Source organism: Lemur catta, chromosome 2, assembly GCF_020740605.2.
Source record: "Lemur catta isolate mLemCat1 chromosome 2, mLemCat1.pri, whole genome shotgun sequence".
Taxonomy (NCBI): Eukaryota; Metazoa; Chordata; class Mammalia; order Primates; family Lemuridae; genus Lemur; species Lemur catta.
Window position 1 is genome coordinate 138,569,096 of NC_059129.1, and position 13,085 is coordinate 138,582,180.

At 37.2% G+C, this 13,085-nt stretch overlaps 1 protein-coding gene across 4 annotated transcripts in view; it reads left to right on the forward strand.

Annotated features, from left to right (window-relative positions):
- ARID1B (AT-rich interaction domain 1B) overlaps window positions 1-13,085 on the forward strand; it is a 397,799-nt gene that overhangs the window by 272,338 nt on the left and 112,376 nt on the right. For all 4 annotated transcript variants that reach the window (XM_045544625.1, XM_045544627.1, XM_045544626.1 and 1 more), the window contains one exon: window positions 9,355-9,598. In XM_045544625.1, coding sequence (XP_045400581.1) covers window positions 9,355-9,598 — 244 coding nt within the window. The remainder of the gene's footprint in view (window positions 1-9,354; window positions 9,599-13,085) is intronic.

Here is a 13,085-nt window from a genome sequence, read left to right on the forward strand (position 1 = left end):
CCTATGTGATTTATCCACATATGGTATGATAGTCTCTCTGTAGGAGGTGGGGCTTACTGCCCCCACCCCCTTGAATGGGGGCTGGGCTTAGTGATTCCCTTCATGAATAGAGTATGGACGGGGAAAACAGTAACTGAATAGTGGAGAAACCTGGCAGACACCTCGCCAGTGATAAGCGTGTTGACATCATACTCCCCGATGTGATGCAATGTGAAGGATACTTAGCTTCTGTGGTATTCTCCTCCAGAATCTATAATGAGAAAACACTGAGCAAATACAAATTGAAGGACATTCTACAGAATGCCTGACAAGTACTCTTCAAACATGTCAAGGTCGTGAAAAACAAGGCAAGACTGAGAAATTGTCACAGATTGGAGGAGATTAAGGAGATGTGGCAAGTCATTGTAACATAGTTGGATCCTGGGACAGAAAAAGGACATGAGTGGAAAAGCTGGTAAAATACAAATTAAGTCTGTAGTTTAGTTAATAGTGTTGTACCAATGTTAGTTTTGTAGTTTTGGGAAATGCGTCATGGTTACGTGAAATGTTAATATTAGGGAACATTAATGAAGGATGTGCAGGAACTCTCAGTTCTGTCTTTGCCACTTTTGTGTAAGTCTGGGGTCATCTCAAAATGAAAAGTTTTTAAAACTTTAGTTTTAAAACAAAAATATATTTTCATATGGTTCATGTGAATGGGGAAAATATAAAAAATTACCACGTTTTAATTTTGTTCTACAAATAAACCTTCTCTTTATTTCATGTAGACTCAGTATAATTTGTGAGTTGTTTTTCTGTTACTTTTTTTTAAAGAGAGTCTCACTGTGTTGTCCAGGCTGAAGTGCAGTGGCTATTTACAGTTGTGATCATGGCACACTATAGCCTTGAACTCCTGGGTTCAAGTCAGCCTCCTGCCTCATATTTTTTTAATTGCTAATTTACTTGCAGTTCCTGTAGGTCTTACTGTTTATAAGAATTTCATTGCTATACTGCTGAATAAATAAATGTCTCCTAAAAGTTTAGCCTTTTTGTTTTTATTTTTATTTCTTTTTTGCGGGGACAGAGTCTGAGTCTGTCACCCAGGTTTAGAGTGCTGTGGCATCACGCTAGGTCACAGCAACCTCAAACTCCTGGGTTCACGTGATCCTCCTGCCCCAGCCTCCCAGAGTACTAGGATTACAGGTGTGAGCCACCACGCCTGGTGTTTTAAGTTTTATTTTTAGAATTTCTGCATGATAAGCATTGTACTTCAAAGATAAGTACTGTTTTTTTTTTTGCCATGAGAGATACAAAATACGGTGTTAGTGGCTTTTCTGTCCTAAAGATTTTATGCTTTCAGTGATAAAAACTGGAATCAGTGGACAAAGCCTAAATCTTACATTTATTTATAGATCTTGTTAGTTTGTCAATTTGCTTTCAAAGCACATGAGCCATTAATATTTACAGGTTCACACCTGGCCATAATATTTGGAGAACACTAACCCATAAGCCCCATACCCTTTCCCTCAGCATCACTGGGTGATTTTCCCCCTTTGTGACTAAATGTCTTGGGAGTTGTCACCAAGGGTTTTGGAGTATAATATAGAATTAAAAGAATATAATCTAGGCTGGGTGCAGTAGCTCATGCCTTTAAGCCCAGCACTTTGGGAGACTGAGGCAGGAGGATCACTTGAGCCCGGGAATTTGAGGTTGCAGTGAACCTGTGATTGTGCCACTGCACTCCAGCCTGGGCAACAGAACGAGACTCTGTCTCAAAAAGAAAAAAAAAAGAATATAATCTGTTAAAGGCATTTGTTACTCATTATTAGTGTTTAGATACTGTCGTGCTGTTTTAAAGATTAAAGTATATATCTTTCACCTCATTTTATTCATTGATTCTTACATAGAACTGAAATGAGTAGGATGACTATATAGACTCATGAAATTATTGCAATCTAGAAAGTGTGGTACTATTTAACCTGGACTAGAGTTACTTAGGCACTTTTTGTTGTCATCATGTTGCTCATTTACTTAATTTTATATAGTGCTAAAAATACAAGGATTTTTAAAAAGCATTTTAAAAATTTATTCTCAAATCCCCCTCAACTTTAATCATGTTGAAAGTGTTCTTTGTTCATAAACACTTAAGGTTATGATTTTTTTTTCTTTAAAACATTTAACATTTCTTTCTTGGCACCCTATTGCATTTTTTCCCTGTCCTCTGACAGTATTAAAAGTCGCCCTGGACCTCTGTGGCTTCCTACTTCTGAAACGTAAGCCCGTCTTCCTTGGTCTTGGCTGGTGAGGCCCCACCCACACGCCTCTGAGTCTCTCAGGCCTCATTCTGTCCTGCTCCCTAAATGCTCAAGCCCTCCAGTGGGTAGCAGGTCCTTCCCTTGGGCCTTTACTATTGTCCTCTGTGTCGCCTCCCATGTGACCCTGCAGCGGCCAGAGGGCGCCCTTCACTCTTGGTCTGCCCTGGCGCAGACAGCAGTGCCTGGGCAACCTTCCCTGGCTGGAAACATTCCGTGCTGTGTTCTACGGCTTACTCATTCCCCCCATCATAGAATTTTCTGCCTTTTATTATACTTTGTCTGCTTAGTTGTTTGTCTCTTTTCTTTGACTCTGTGATAGGACATCTAAGTGTACAAGTCAACAGGCCAACTTAAATATAAAATGCCATTCACATGGAGAGGCTGCCTTCTCCCTTTGTCCCTTACCCACCCCATAGTCCCGACTACAAACCTTAGACAGGGCTTGCTTAAGGTTGATCAAATTACTCGATACTCTTACTTTGTTACACAGCTTTAATTTCATCGGTATTATAATTTATATTAAAAACACCACCGCTCTTAGAGTAATAAAGGTCCAGTGGTTATTTACATGTGTCTTTTTAGTGTTTTTGGCACTGATTTGGACCTTGACTTGTGGTCAGGAAGGATCTTAAATATGTTTGACAATAAAATCAGATAAAAAATTTTTGTGTGTGTGTGTGTGTGTGTGTGAGAGACAGAGTCTCACTCTGTTGTCCGGGCTTACAGTGCCGTGGCGTCAGCCTAGCTCACAGCAACCTCAAACTCCTGGGCTCAAGCAATCCTTCTGCCTCAGCCTCCGCCTCCCGAGTAGCTGGGACTACAGGCATGCGCCACCATGCCCGGCTAATTTTTTCTATATATTTTTTAGTTGCCCGGCTAATTTCTTTATATTTTTAGTAGATAGGGTCTTGCTCTTGCTCAAGCTGGTCTTGAACTCCTGACCTCGAGCAGTCCTCCCTCCTCAGCCTCCCAGAGTGCTAGGATTACAGGCATGAGCCACCGTGCCCAGCCCAGATAAAAAATATTTTAACTGGTGGGAACAATGGACTTCCACTAACAAGATGCTATAGTTTCCTCAGTAAGAAAATGTACATAATATCTCTGGCACTTAGGCCCAAATCAATGGTAGTATTAGTTATTGCTAAAATCAGCATTATCAAGGTCATCATCATTATCCCTTATGAAGCTAGTTCTTGAGGGTCTAACCAAGAAAGGTAATGTTATTTCCAGATGAAGGTTAATCCCAAATTCCATACAACAAAAACAAATTTATAAATAAATTTTCTTACCAAATTATTTTTAAGTTCAAGACTTCCCGTACTATGTTAAAAGGTCTATTTGTTGTTCTGTCTATTCTATATAATTTCTTGAGACTGTTAATAGTGGAAAAGCAGACAATCTCCTGGGCAGAGTTAAAAAACTGAGAATATTTTAGGAACCCCCTGAGGCCTGTGCAAGGGGTAAAAAAATCCCTTATATGATGCGTATTTCATGTTTATATTGTTTACCACTTCTAAGTTTAGAATAGCAGCACATTTCATAGCTGGAATTTTAACCCAAGGACCTTTGAGGAGAGCTTTTATTTTAGGTGCTCATTTTTAAAACCAAAGTAAATATAAGCATTGTAATGATGTTTATCTGTAATGGTGTGCTTAACTCTGAGTCTGGCTTTTGTATAGTGTCAGTTTAGCTGATTATCCTATAAGTGTCCACTTAAAATGAGAGTCACTAATAATGGAATCTTTGCTTGAGAAAATGCAAATAAATCAGGTGAAAGTCATTTCTCTAAAAAGTGGTTCTTGGCTACCTGTCTTAAAATGAATTTTGCTTCATTAATTTTCCTTGTGTTATCCCTGGCTTTGGATATGATTTTGTCATTTGTGGAGCTTATAAGTATTTTAAAGTTAATATCAAGCATTTTTTCCAGTTGAGCTCATACATCTTAAGGTTATGCATTGTATATATATTATCATATAATGAACAGAGAAATATTTATTTGGACCTGTTTAAAGAGGATGCTTTTAAGGCCTAACAGTTCTCAGAAGGCTTTTCTTCACAAATTCTGTTTTTCTGGTGCCTTTTTTTTCCTAAGCTTTTAACACAGTTGTTGTCTAGACAAATGAGAGCAACAGGGACTTTGGTAGTTGTCTTGAAATACACTGTTACAGGTTTGTGCTGAGAAGAAACCTTTAAACATCATGGAAATAGTCACTGTGAGGTTTTTCCTTTTGTGTGTATATGTCAGTCAAAATATGGGCTCAATTCTCATATCAATTTCCAGGTGTATTTGTATCACATATCCAAAAGGATAGTTCCAAAGTAAGGGCAGGAAGGTATGAAGAAATTTTACAGTGTGTTTCTAGAGAACCAAGAATCTAATGAGGCTGGACACCTGGACTCTGGGATGTTAATTGGAAACACAGGGCTTAGAATTCATTGCTAAATTTTAATAGCTAAGTCAGTAGTTTTCATAGTACATTATAGTAAATATTTAGAAATATTTGCATGTGCTGGATTACTTTATATAGTGTTTGCAGCTGTATTTTACTGTAGAGCTTATAAGTTTAGTGACATTACCAGTGAACAGTCAAACTATGCTCCCTTTAGCACCAAACCTGGCACAAGGAGTCACTACCCTTAAAAAAGGTTAGGGTCTAGTTAAAGAGCAAAAAAGAGAAAATACACACCTTTATTTCATACTTAATATTCTACAAAGGAGAAGAGACACTATTTCTGCTTTTGAAGATGACTAAGACTTTATTTTGAAGACCATTGAACTGGCATTTTAACCGATGCTTTAAACCCATGGGAAGTCACAGTGAGAAATCATTAACTGTATCCTATTAAAATCCTTAAACAAGAGACCTGAGCTAGTCTCATTGATTGAAATATCTTCTCTATTTCTAATTCAGTGTTTATCCTCATGCTCTCCTGGGGCACTTCTGAGCAAGAGATGCCCAAATGTGCACTGTGCTTGGCAGCTCTCTATCAGCACCTGATCTAATGCCATCAACTAATTGTACTGAGAACCATAGCTTAGAGTATTTTGAAGTTCATTCGCTTTTTTAAAAACCCACTTACTTAATTAAGCAAGGGAGTAAGATTTTCTGACTTATTCCCAGTTCTTTAAAACAGTAAAACATCACCAGTATTGACTGAATTTATCCTTTGGTAAGCTAACTTATGCTACATTGAATACCTTCAAAACCAAAGATATCTTTTGATGTAGTGAGTCATAGTGTATTAATGTAAAATATTTTCAGAATGGATCACACACAATATATAGACATGAACGAATATTTATACTTAATGTTGTATGTCTATTCTATTTATCTGCAGATCTTTAAAAATCCTTTCTGTGCACCTTTTTTGTGGCATGTTCCCATATACATTACTTCTGTCACTGCCCTCCCCACCCTGTCCCAACATACTGAATCAGGAACATATTTGTGCTGCATGTCAATTCATACATGTTTCTCTTGTCAAAGTCTGATAAGATTATTATTACTCTCTGGTGGCATTTCATTCTTAGCACAGTGAAATCTCTTGTACTTGTCACTAGGGTTAGAATGAAAATTTTACATGGGTAAAAAAATGATAAAGGGATGAGATTACAGAGGGAAAGTCTTTGCAGGGAACTTTTGTTTCAATTAAGTTTTTAAAGTAAAGCAGCTTTTTGGTGTTTTATTTTTTAAGGCAGGGATTTTTTAAAAAAATAAATTACCCATTGATCATAGAAGTTACATTATTTTTGCTGTGCAGAAAAGTATTCAGTGTTCTAAGTGATATCAGATATTGAAATCCCAACTTGATGGCAAGATTTTCACCAAATCAAATTATTATATGATGGTAAAATAGTGATTTTACTATGCACGAGAGCCCATGAAGTCATTGCCTTCCCAATCACTCCATCAAAAAAAGAGGAAGGATTTAAGGAATACTGTGGGGCAGGGGGACTCCAGCCCCTTAAAAGAGGCTGCCTGCAATTACCTTACCTGCCAGCTTTCCAGCAAGATAAATGGAAGCACTGTAGCTTGAAGGTGCCTTGGTTAGAATGAGATGCAGTAAGGTCTCTCTGTTCTTTACAGGCATCATAGATCTGATAGTACTTATAAAAGAAGAATAGAGCTGGTGCCCTGCTGACTAAATTGTCCTCTAGAGGAGTATTAGTTACAGAGCTTCTTTGTTAACTAGGCTGAATGTTTAAACCACTGTTGAACTTCTTTTATTAGCATGTTTTAAGATAGCTCTACATATGGATACTCTAAGTATCTGCAGGGCGGGAATATTTCTGCATAATTTACATATAAAAGTTACGTGTGTGTATAACAGTAATATAATAATTATATCCTTTTATTACTCTTCTGTTACACTGAGGTCTAGTCAGTGCTGAAATTCTGATGACACATGAACAGGAAGAAAGCCACCGTTTTTATATTTTTCTCTTGATATTTCCTTGATCAGCTTGTTGAATAACAGAAATGTTTTTGATGCCTTTGCAGCTTGAATCAAGCTCTCTTAACACCCATCCATGTCACTTTTTCAACCGTAACGTGGAATTTTAAGTGAGAATGGGGAAGGAACTTATAGGTTGTGCAGAGAATTACAAGAATTTCCAAGTAACATACTGTTTTTATGAAGATAGATTTGCATAAAATTATTTAACTATCTAGTGATGATTTTTTAAATATTGAATCTATATTGTGTTTTCTGTTTAACTCCATAAGTAATATAATAGAAAATGATTTTATAGCTAGTTATCTACCAAATTTTTTTCTCTAAAGAAGCATGAAAATCATATTTCCTTGCAACTGATTCCTGTCTGATTGACCCTTACTAATTAGTAGTAGCCATTTGTAGGTATTATATAAGCATCTAACTCATGGAGGCCACCACCCATTCTTACAGAGGACTCCCTGAGTTTTATGATCTCTTCAAAATGAGTAAAATTGTATCTGGTTCTCAGTATTTTTTAGGTGGATGTTTAGTAATGGAGTAAGTTCCTGTATTTATTAAAGCTTGTACATATCATGATATATAGTAAAGTCTTTGTGCATTTCAGCTGAGGCCTGTCCTAATTCATATTTTTCCCCCGAGGAAGAGGCAGAGGCACTAGAGACAATAGTAGTGTGGATGGCTTTTTAAATCTGGGGTCCACAAACGTTTTCCCTAGGGGCCAGGTAGTAAATATTCTCAGCTTTGTGGGCCACATGGTCTGTTTCATAGCTGCTATTGTTGAACCCAGTAATAAGGTTAAATACAAAGCTTTGCCAGCTGTATATGTGCAAAGTCTTGCATCATGCATCTCATGTGCACTTGGCAGAAATGTTTATATATTTTATCTCTGAATTCTAAAAATCTGATTCAATTTACTCCATTTTATTTTGGATATTTGATGATACCTTTTCTAGGAGTAATATTTTCAGTCTTCTCTGTTCCTGTTGTTATTTTTTATAAGCCCAATTATTTGACACTGAAGGTTTTATAGAATGAAGGTACTTCCTATTTTACTCACATGTTATTCTTCTTAGCCTAAAACATTTTGTTTTTCTATAGCATTTATCTTTTTATGAGGTTCTCATCAGCTATACCTTGGAATGTATTAATCTACATTTTTAATCATTGACAATTTTGCTGTTAAAAAAATAAAAGAGAAGTTACTTGTATACAATAACAGATAATCAACAGATAAACTGCCCAGGGGACTAGGATCCTAATCTTGCATTTGCTTTGTGATATTTTGGGGCACCCTGAAGAGCTGTAACCAGCTTTTTACCTTCCTTCTTAGATACTTTCTGTTCCAGATTTATTCTTAGAATTTTAAGCATCTTCCTCTATCAGTTTTTAAAGCCCTGGTTTCAGAAGTCTCAGTAGTAAGCAATGAGGCAAAATTAAGCATTAATAAAATTGAATGAGTGGAGGGTATCTGTTAGGATTAAATATGCCTTGTAGACAGTAGCACAGCCAGGCATTTCTGATTCCATTCTGTACTAGTTAGTCTTAGATTACCAGGACAAGTATCTTTTGTACTGCAACTTCTAGAACACATTCAGCATCTAGCTTTCAGTCTTGACTGCATTTGCAGAGTTATTGACCTGGGATTCCAGTCATCAGAGCCGGAGGCCAGCACTGATTCACTGAGCCTATGCCAGTGGTGGCCCCCATGGTAGGCCGTGGAGCACAGCAGTGAAGGCCAAAATAGGGTCTCTGTCCCCACATTCTGGTGAGAGTGCGGAAGGTAGTTTCCTCCTTTCTCTTCTCTCATCTTCCCTTTATCATCTTTAGCACCTGCATTCTGTGCTCAGTAGTGGAACCTTCAACAATAACTTTGACTCACTGAGCTTCAGTTTTCTGTACCTGACAAATGAGGATTTTAATAACTTCCTCAGAAAGAATTATGATAAAATTAGATGGCATTAATAATGTAAACCTGGTATAAAAAGTGAGGTGTAACATTAGGACTCATTTCTGCTAACATAATTTCAAAGAGGTTTATTTTCCTAGTATTATATAAAAATATACATATCACTATTTTATTGTAATGGCATTTTGCAGTTACTTAAAATCTAAGAATTTCTCACCACGAAGTTTGGTTAAAGTTGTGACTGCTACTAATTAGAATACCCTAGTTTGAAATTCAAACAGTCCACCAATGTTGAATTCTAAATAAAAGGACTCAAAGCCTGTGGTTTTCTAGTTTATCGAGTCATTGTTAAGAATCAGGCACTGTTTTCCTATGGTAAGTCACCAGGTAGAGTGGGGTCTGTTTTGTGTGGCGCTGTAAGGGACTAAGTGCTGACAGTTGATGGCACACTGAACATGGATGGTTTTGTGAAAGAGAGGTACAGCTTTACTCCTTTTTAGGAAATAGTGAAGATCTTATGGGTTCAACTTATGAACAACCTCATCAAAGTCTTCTAGTAAAAAATGACCATGCTCTGAATTTTGGTTGTTATCCAGAAAACCTGCATGTCCATTACAACTTTCAAATAGTCGTTGATCAGATATGGGTCCAAGTGTGTGTTACTCTATAAATACACAGTTTCTCTTTCTTTCTCAGGATCTGTCAGGTTCCATCGATGACCTCCCCACTGGAACGGAGGCAACTTTGAGCTCAGCAGTCAGTGCATCCGGGTCCACGAGCAGCCAGGGGGACCAGAGCAACCCAGCACAGTCACCTTTCTCTCCACACGCGTCCCCCCATCTCTCCAGCATCCCAGGGGGCCCGTCGCCTTCTCCTGTTGGCTCTCCTGTAGGAAGCAACCAGTCGCGATCTGGCCCGATTTCTCCTGCAAGTATTCCAGGTATTCACTTTCTTAATGTTATCCTTTTACTGTGTAATAAAGACAGATGTAGTGTTCATTCACAGCAACTCACTTTACATTACTTTATTTTGCTATTTGAAAACTTAGTGACAGGACCATGTAGTAAGAGTATAACTGAATTCTCACCAAAGTATACAAGAGTCTCAGTTCCTAAAGATATTCAACAAATGAATATAACCACCCATTTAATAAAATGACCAATTACTTTGATATTTCAGTTTGCACATTTACCGTAAGTAGAAACACAAAATTATTTATCTTAAGAATATATTTTGTAATGATTCTGTTAAACAAGGTCCTCTGTTGGTGAGTGCCACTACAGTGAGATTGTTGACTACTATTGGCTTTACTTTTTATAGTTTTGTTTAATATTTGCCACAGCACTTATTTGCTAATACGTTTTTAGGGTCTGTACTTTTCAGAGTCTGATTACATGCGGACTCTGACAGGCACCAGAACACGCTGGAGGCATTCTTACTGATTCAAGCCCTTGCGCCCTTCTGATACAAGGAGTTCATGTTCCAGTTAACTCCTGTGTTCAGTTATTTTAGTTGTCATACATCTTGCATATCTTCTACTTCCTTACTGTGTTCTTGAGGTTATTTGGTTACTTGTCAGTTGCTCCATCCTCATCCAGCTTACTTATATCAAACTTCGTTTAAACCCACCAAGCAACTAACTTTCCTTTGCTGCCAAACTAGATAAGATTTTGAGTGTAACTTTGCTCACATGATACAGGTGGCTGCCAGAAAGCACTGTCTGCTAGCTTATCAGAATGGATATTGAATTGCTAGTGAATTTTCTGATAATTTATTCTATCCTCTCAAAATCATGGGTGGTAATTTTAGCCCTTTTACCATTTTACCTCTTTTATATTTAAAAAAAATGATTATTGTGGAATGTTTTATGTGTGTGTATATATATGCAAGCAATAGAACACATATAACATTGCTAATTATGAAGGATAACTGTCAATTGAACACGCACGAGCCCGCCACCCAGCTGAAGCACTGGAGCATCGCCAGGGCGCTCGTGTCTGCCTGCGTGTTTGCTCCCATCCCAAGATCTGAGCCTCTCCCTCTCCTCAAACAGTCTCCGAGTCTTTTTTGGTTTTTAATCATTCTTTTTATTTTTTCAGGGTTTTTTGAAGAATTTTATTACAGGCATTTATAGAGTATATGTTGTTTTATTTAGCTTTTAGCTTTATGTAACAGAAATATATCGTATTTGGGATGACTAATTTACCATCTAAGTAGGACACTTTTTCACATGTAAAGGGGTGTTATTAATAATTAAAATAGGATAACGGGATAAACCAGAAGGTCCTGGGCAAATAAAAAATATGTACCCCAGTCATAACTATATGTGGCCTGCCGCAACTTGTTTTTTTGACTAAATGTTCTGTTTCTAAGATTCATTTATAATTTGGATATAACTATAGGCTTAATGCATTTTGATAAAGGCATTTTGATCTTATCTTTCTTTCAAAACTCTTTGTCGTCATAGTGGTTGCAATAAAACCTGGATTTACCCATTTTTAACATTTTTAAAGCTGTGAATACTCTATACTCCCAAATTCCTAAGGCAATTTTTGATATTGAGTTGGTTTTTGAGGTGTCACCTACCTAAATGTTGGGTTATAATATATGTAAAATACTGTTTTTCTCAAAGAAGACCTTACTCCTTCATAAATGAACACTTCTCTGAGGTATACAGATACGGTAGTTTTTAATTTTAAATCCCTGACATGTGTAATTAACAATCTGAAGATTTTCATACGTATGTGTATCATTCCAAATGAGGATTTCTAAACTTTTATTTCCACTGTTTGGATTTTGACACAATATAGAACATACAACTCAACTAAAGAGCTCGCTTTGGACATGTGATCCTGGGTGATCAGGCATTAAGTTACGTATTAGAGAGGAGGTAGCTCAGTAAATTTAATTGGTCTCAGAGTATGTTTAGTTTTGTGCAGGGTAAAAATTGGTCCATGGATTACTCAGGGTCACAAATGACACCCATCCTTGACAGTAACTGTAGGTATGGACACACAGGACAAGTACTTGAATATCGTTTGTCTCTGTTAACTCCTTTTTTAATAGAAAGCTTTCTGCTCTCTTAGAAATTTCATTTAAGGCATGTAGTTTGTTTTTTAAACTTGTGTCAGACATGCTAACCACTCAGGGTCTACATTTCATTTCATTATACTCTCCTAAGGCAGCTCGTCTGTAGCCAACATTTATGTGGTGCTTGACAAAACCATTTGATTAAATTTAGTGCAAGGAAGAAATTAGGGAGCAAAAGTTCCACCTTTTTTCAGGGGCATACACTTCAAGTAAATTCTTTTTTTTTTAAGACAAGGTTTCACTCTGTCGCCTAGGCTAGAATGCAGTGACATCATCATAGCTCCCTGTAACCTCAAACTCCTGGGCTCAAGTGATCCTCCTGCCTCAGCCTCCTGAGTAGCTGGGACTGCAGGCACATGTCACCATGCCAGGCTAACTTTTCTAGTTTTTGTAGACACAGGGTCTTGCTGTGTTGCCTAAGCTGGTCTTGAACTCCTGGCCTCAAGTGATTTTCCCACCTCAGCTTCCCAAAGTGCTAGGATTACAGGCGTAAGACCACTGCACTGAGCCTAAATCTTAATTATCTTTGCTGAATGTGAAGTTATATAGTATTAAATCATATAAAAGTGACAAACAGACTATTTCTTAATGTTAGTGTTATTCTAAGAAGAATAACCTCTTAGAAAATCTGATAGCGATTTTGGCATTTGTTCACCTTTCTCCCAAGTGGAATTGCAAAGAACATTTTAACTAGATATACTTTCTGAATAATCTGTTATAGGCTTTGGAACCTTGAGGAAGCTTCTAAGTCTCTCTGTGCCTTAGTTTTTGCATCTGTAAAGATAATGACCACAAGTCATAGGGTTAATGTAAAGATTAACTGTGTTTCTATACATAAGACAGTACCTAGTAAGCATTCATTGCATGTTGATTATTATTATTGATGCAATCACAATTATTGTTTTTCAGGCTGAGACCTAGAGATTTGTCCATGATAATTACTATCCAGAGTACTATGGTTGTTTTGGCAGCAAGTCTTCTGATTTACAATCCAACTGTTTTTGTACAATTCAAAAGACATGTATATCAAGTTTACAGTAATGATTTGCTGTGTTTACTGAGGTTGTCCAGTAGGACTGCTAGAGCTAGCCGTAAAAGCATAAAATTCACCATTTTCACAAAGGTGAATTCCTTTTTCCTCTAACTAAAAAAAAAAAGATGAGTCCACAGTTGTGCTTCTTCGGGATTGGGCCTGAGAAGATTAAGAGGAAGATTAGAAAACAAGAGGAAGAGAAGACTGTAACCCAGAGAGGAACAGAATTTTTGCTGTTGTCTCTATACATAAAAATTTTAGCTGGACATTACTGCTTCACTTAGATCAGAAGCAAATTGATTTC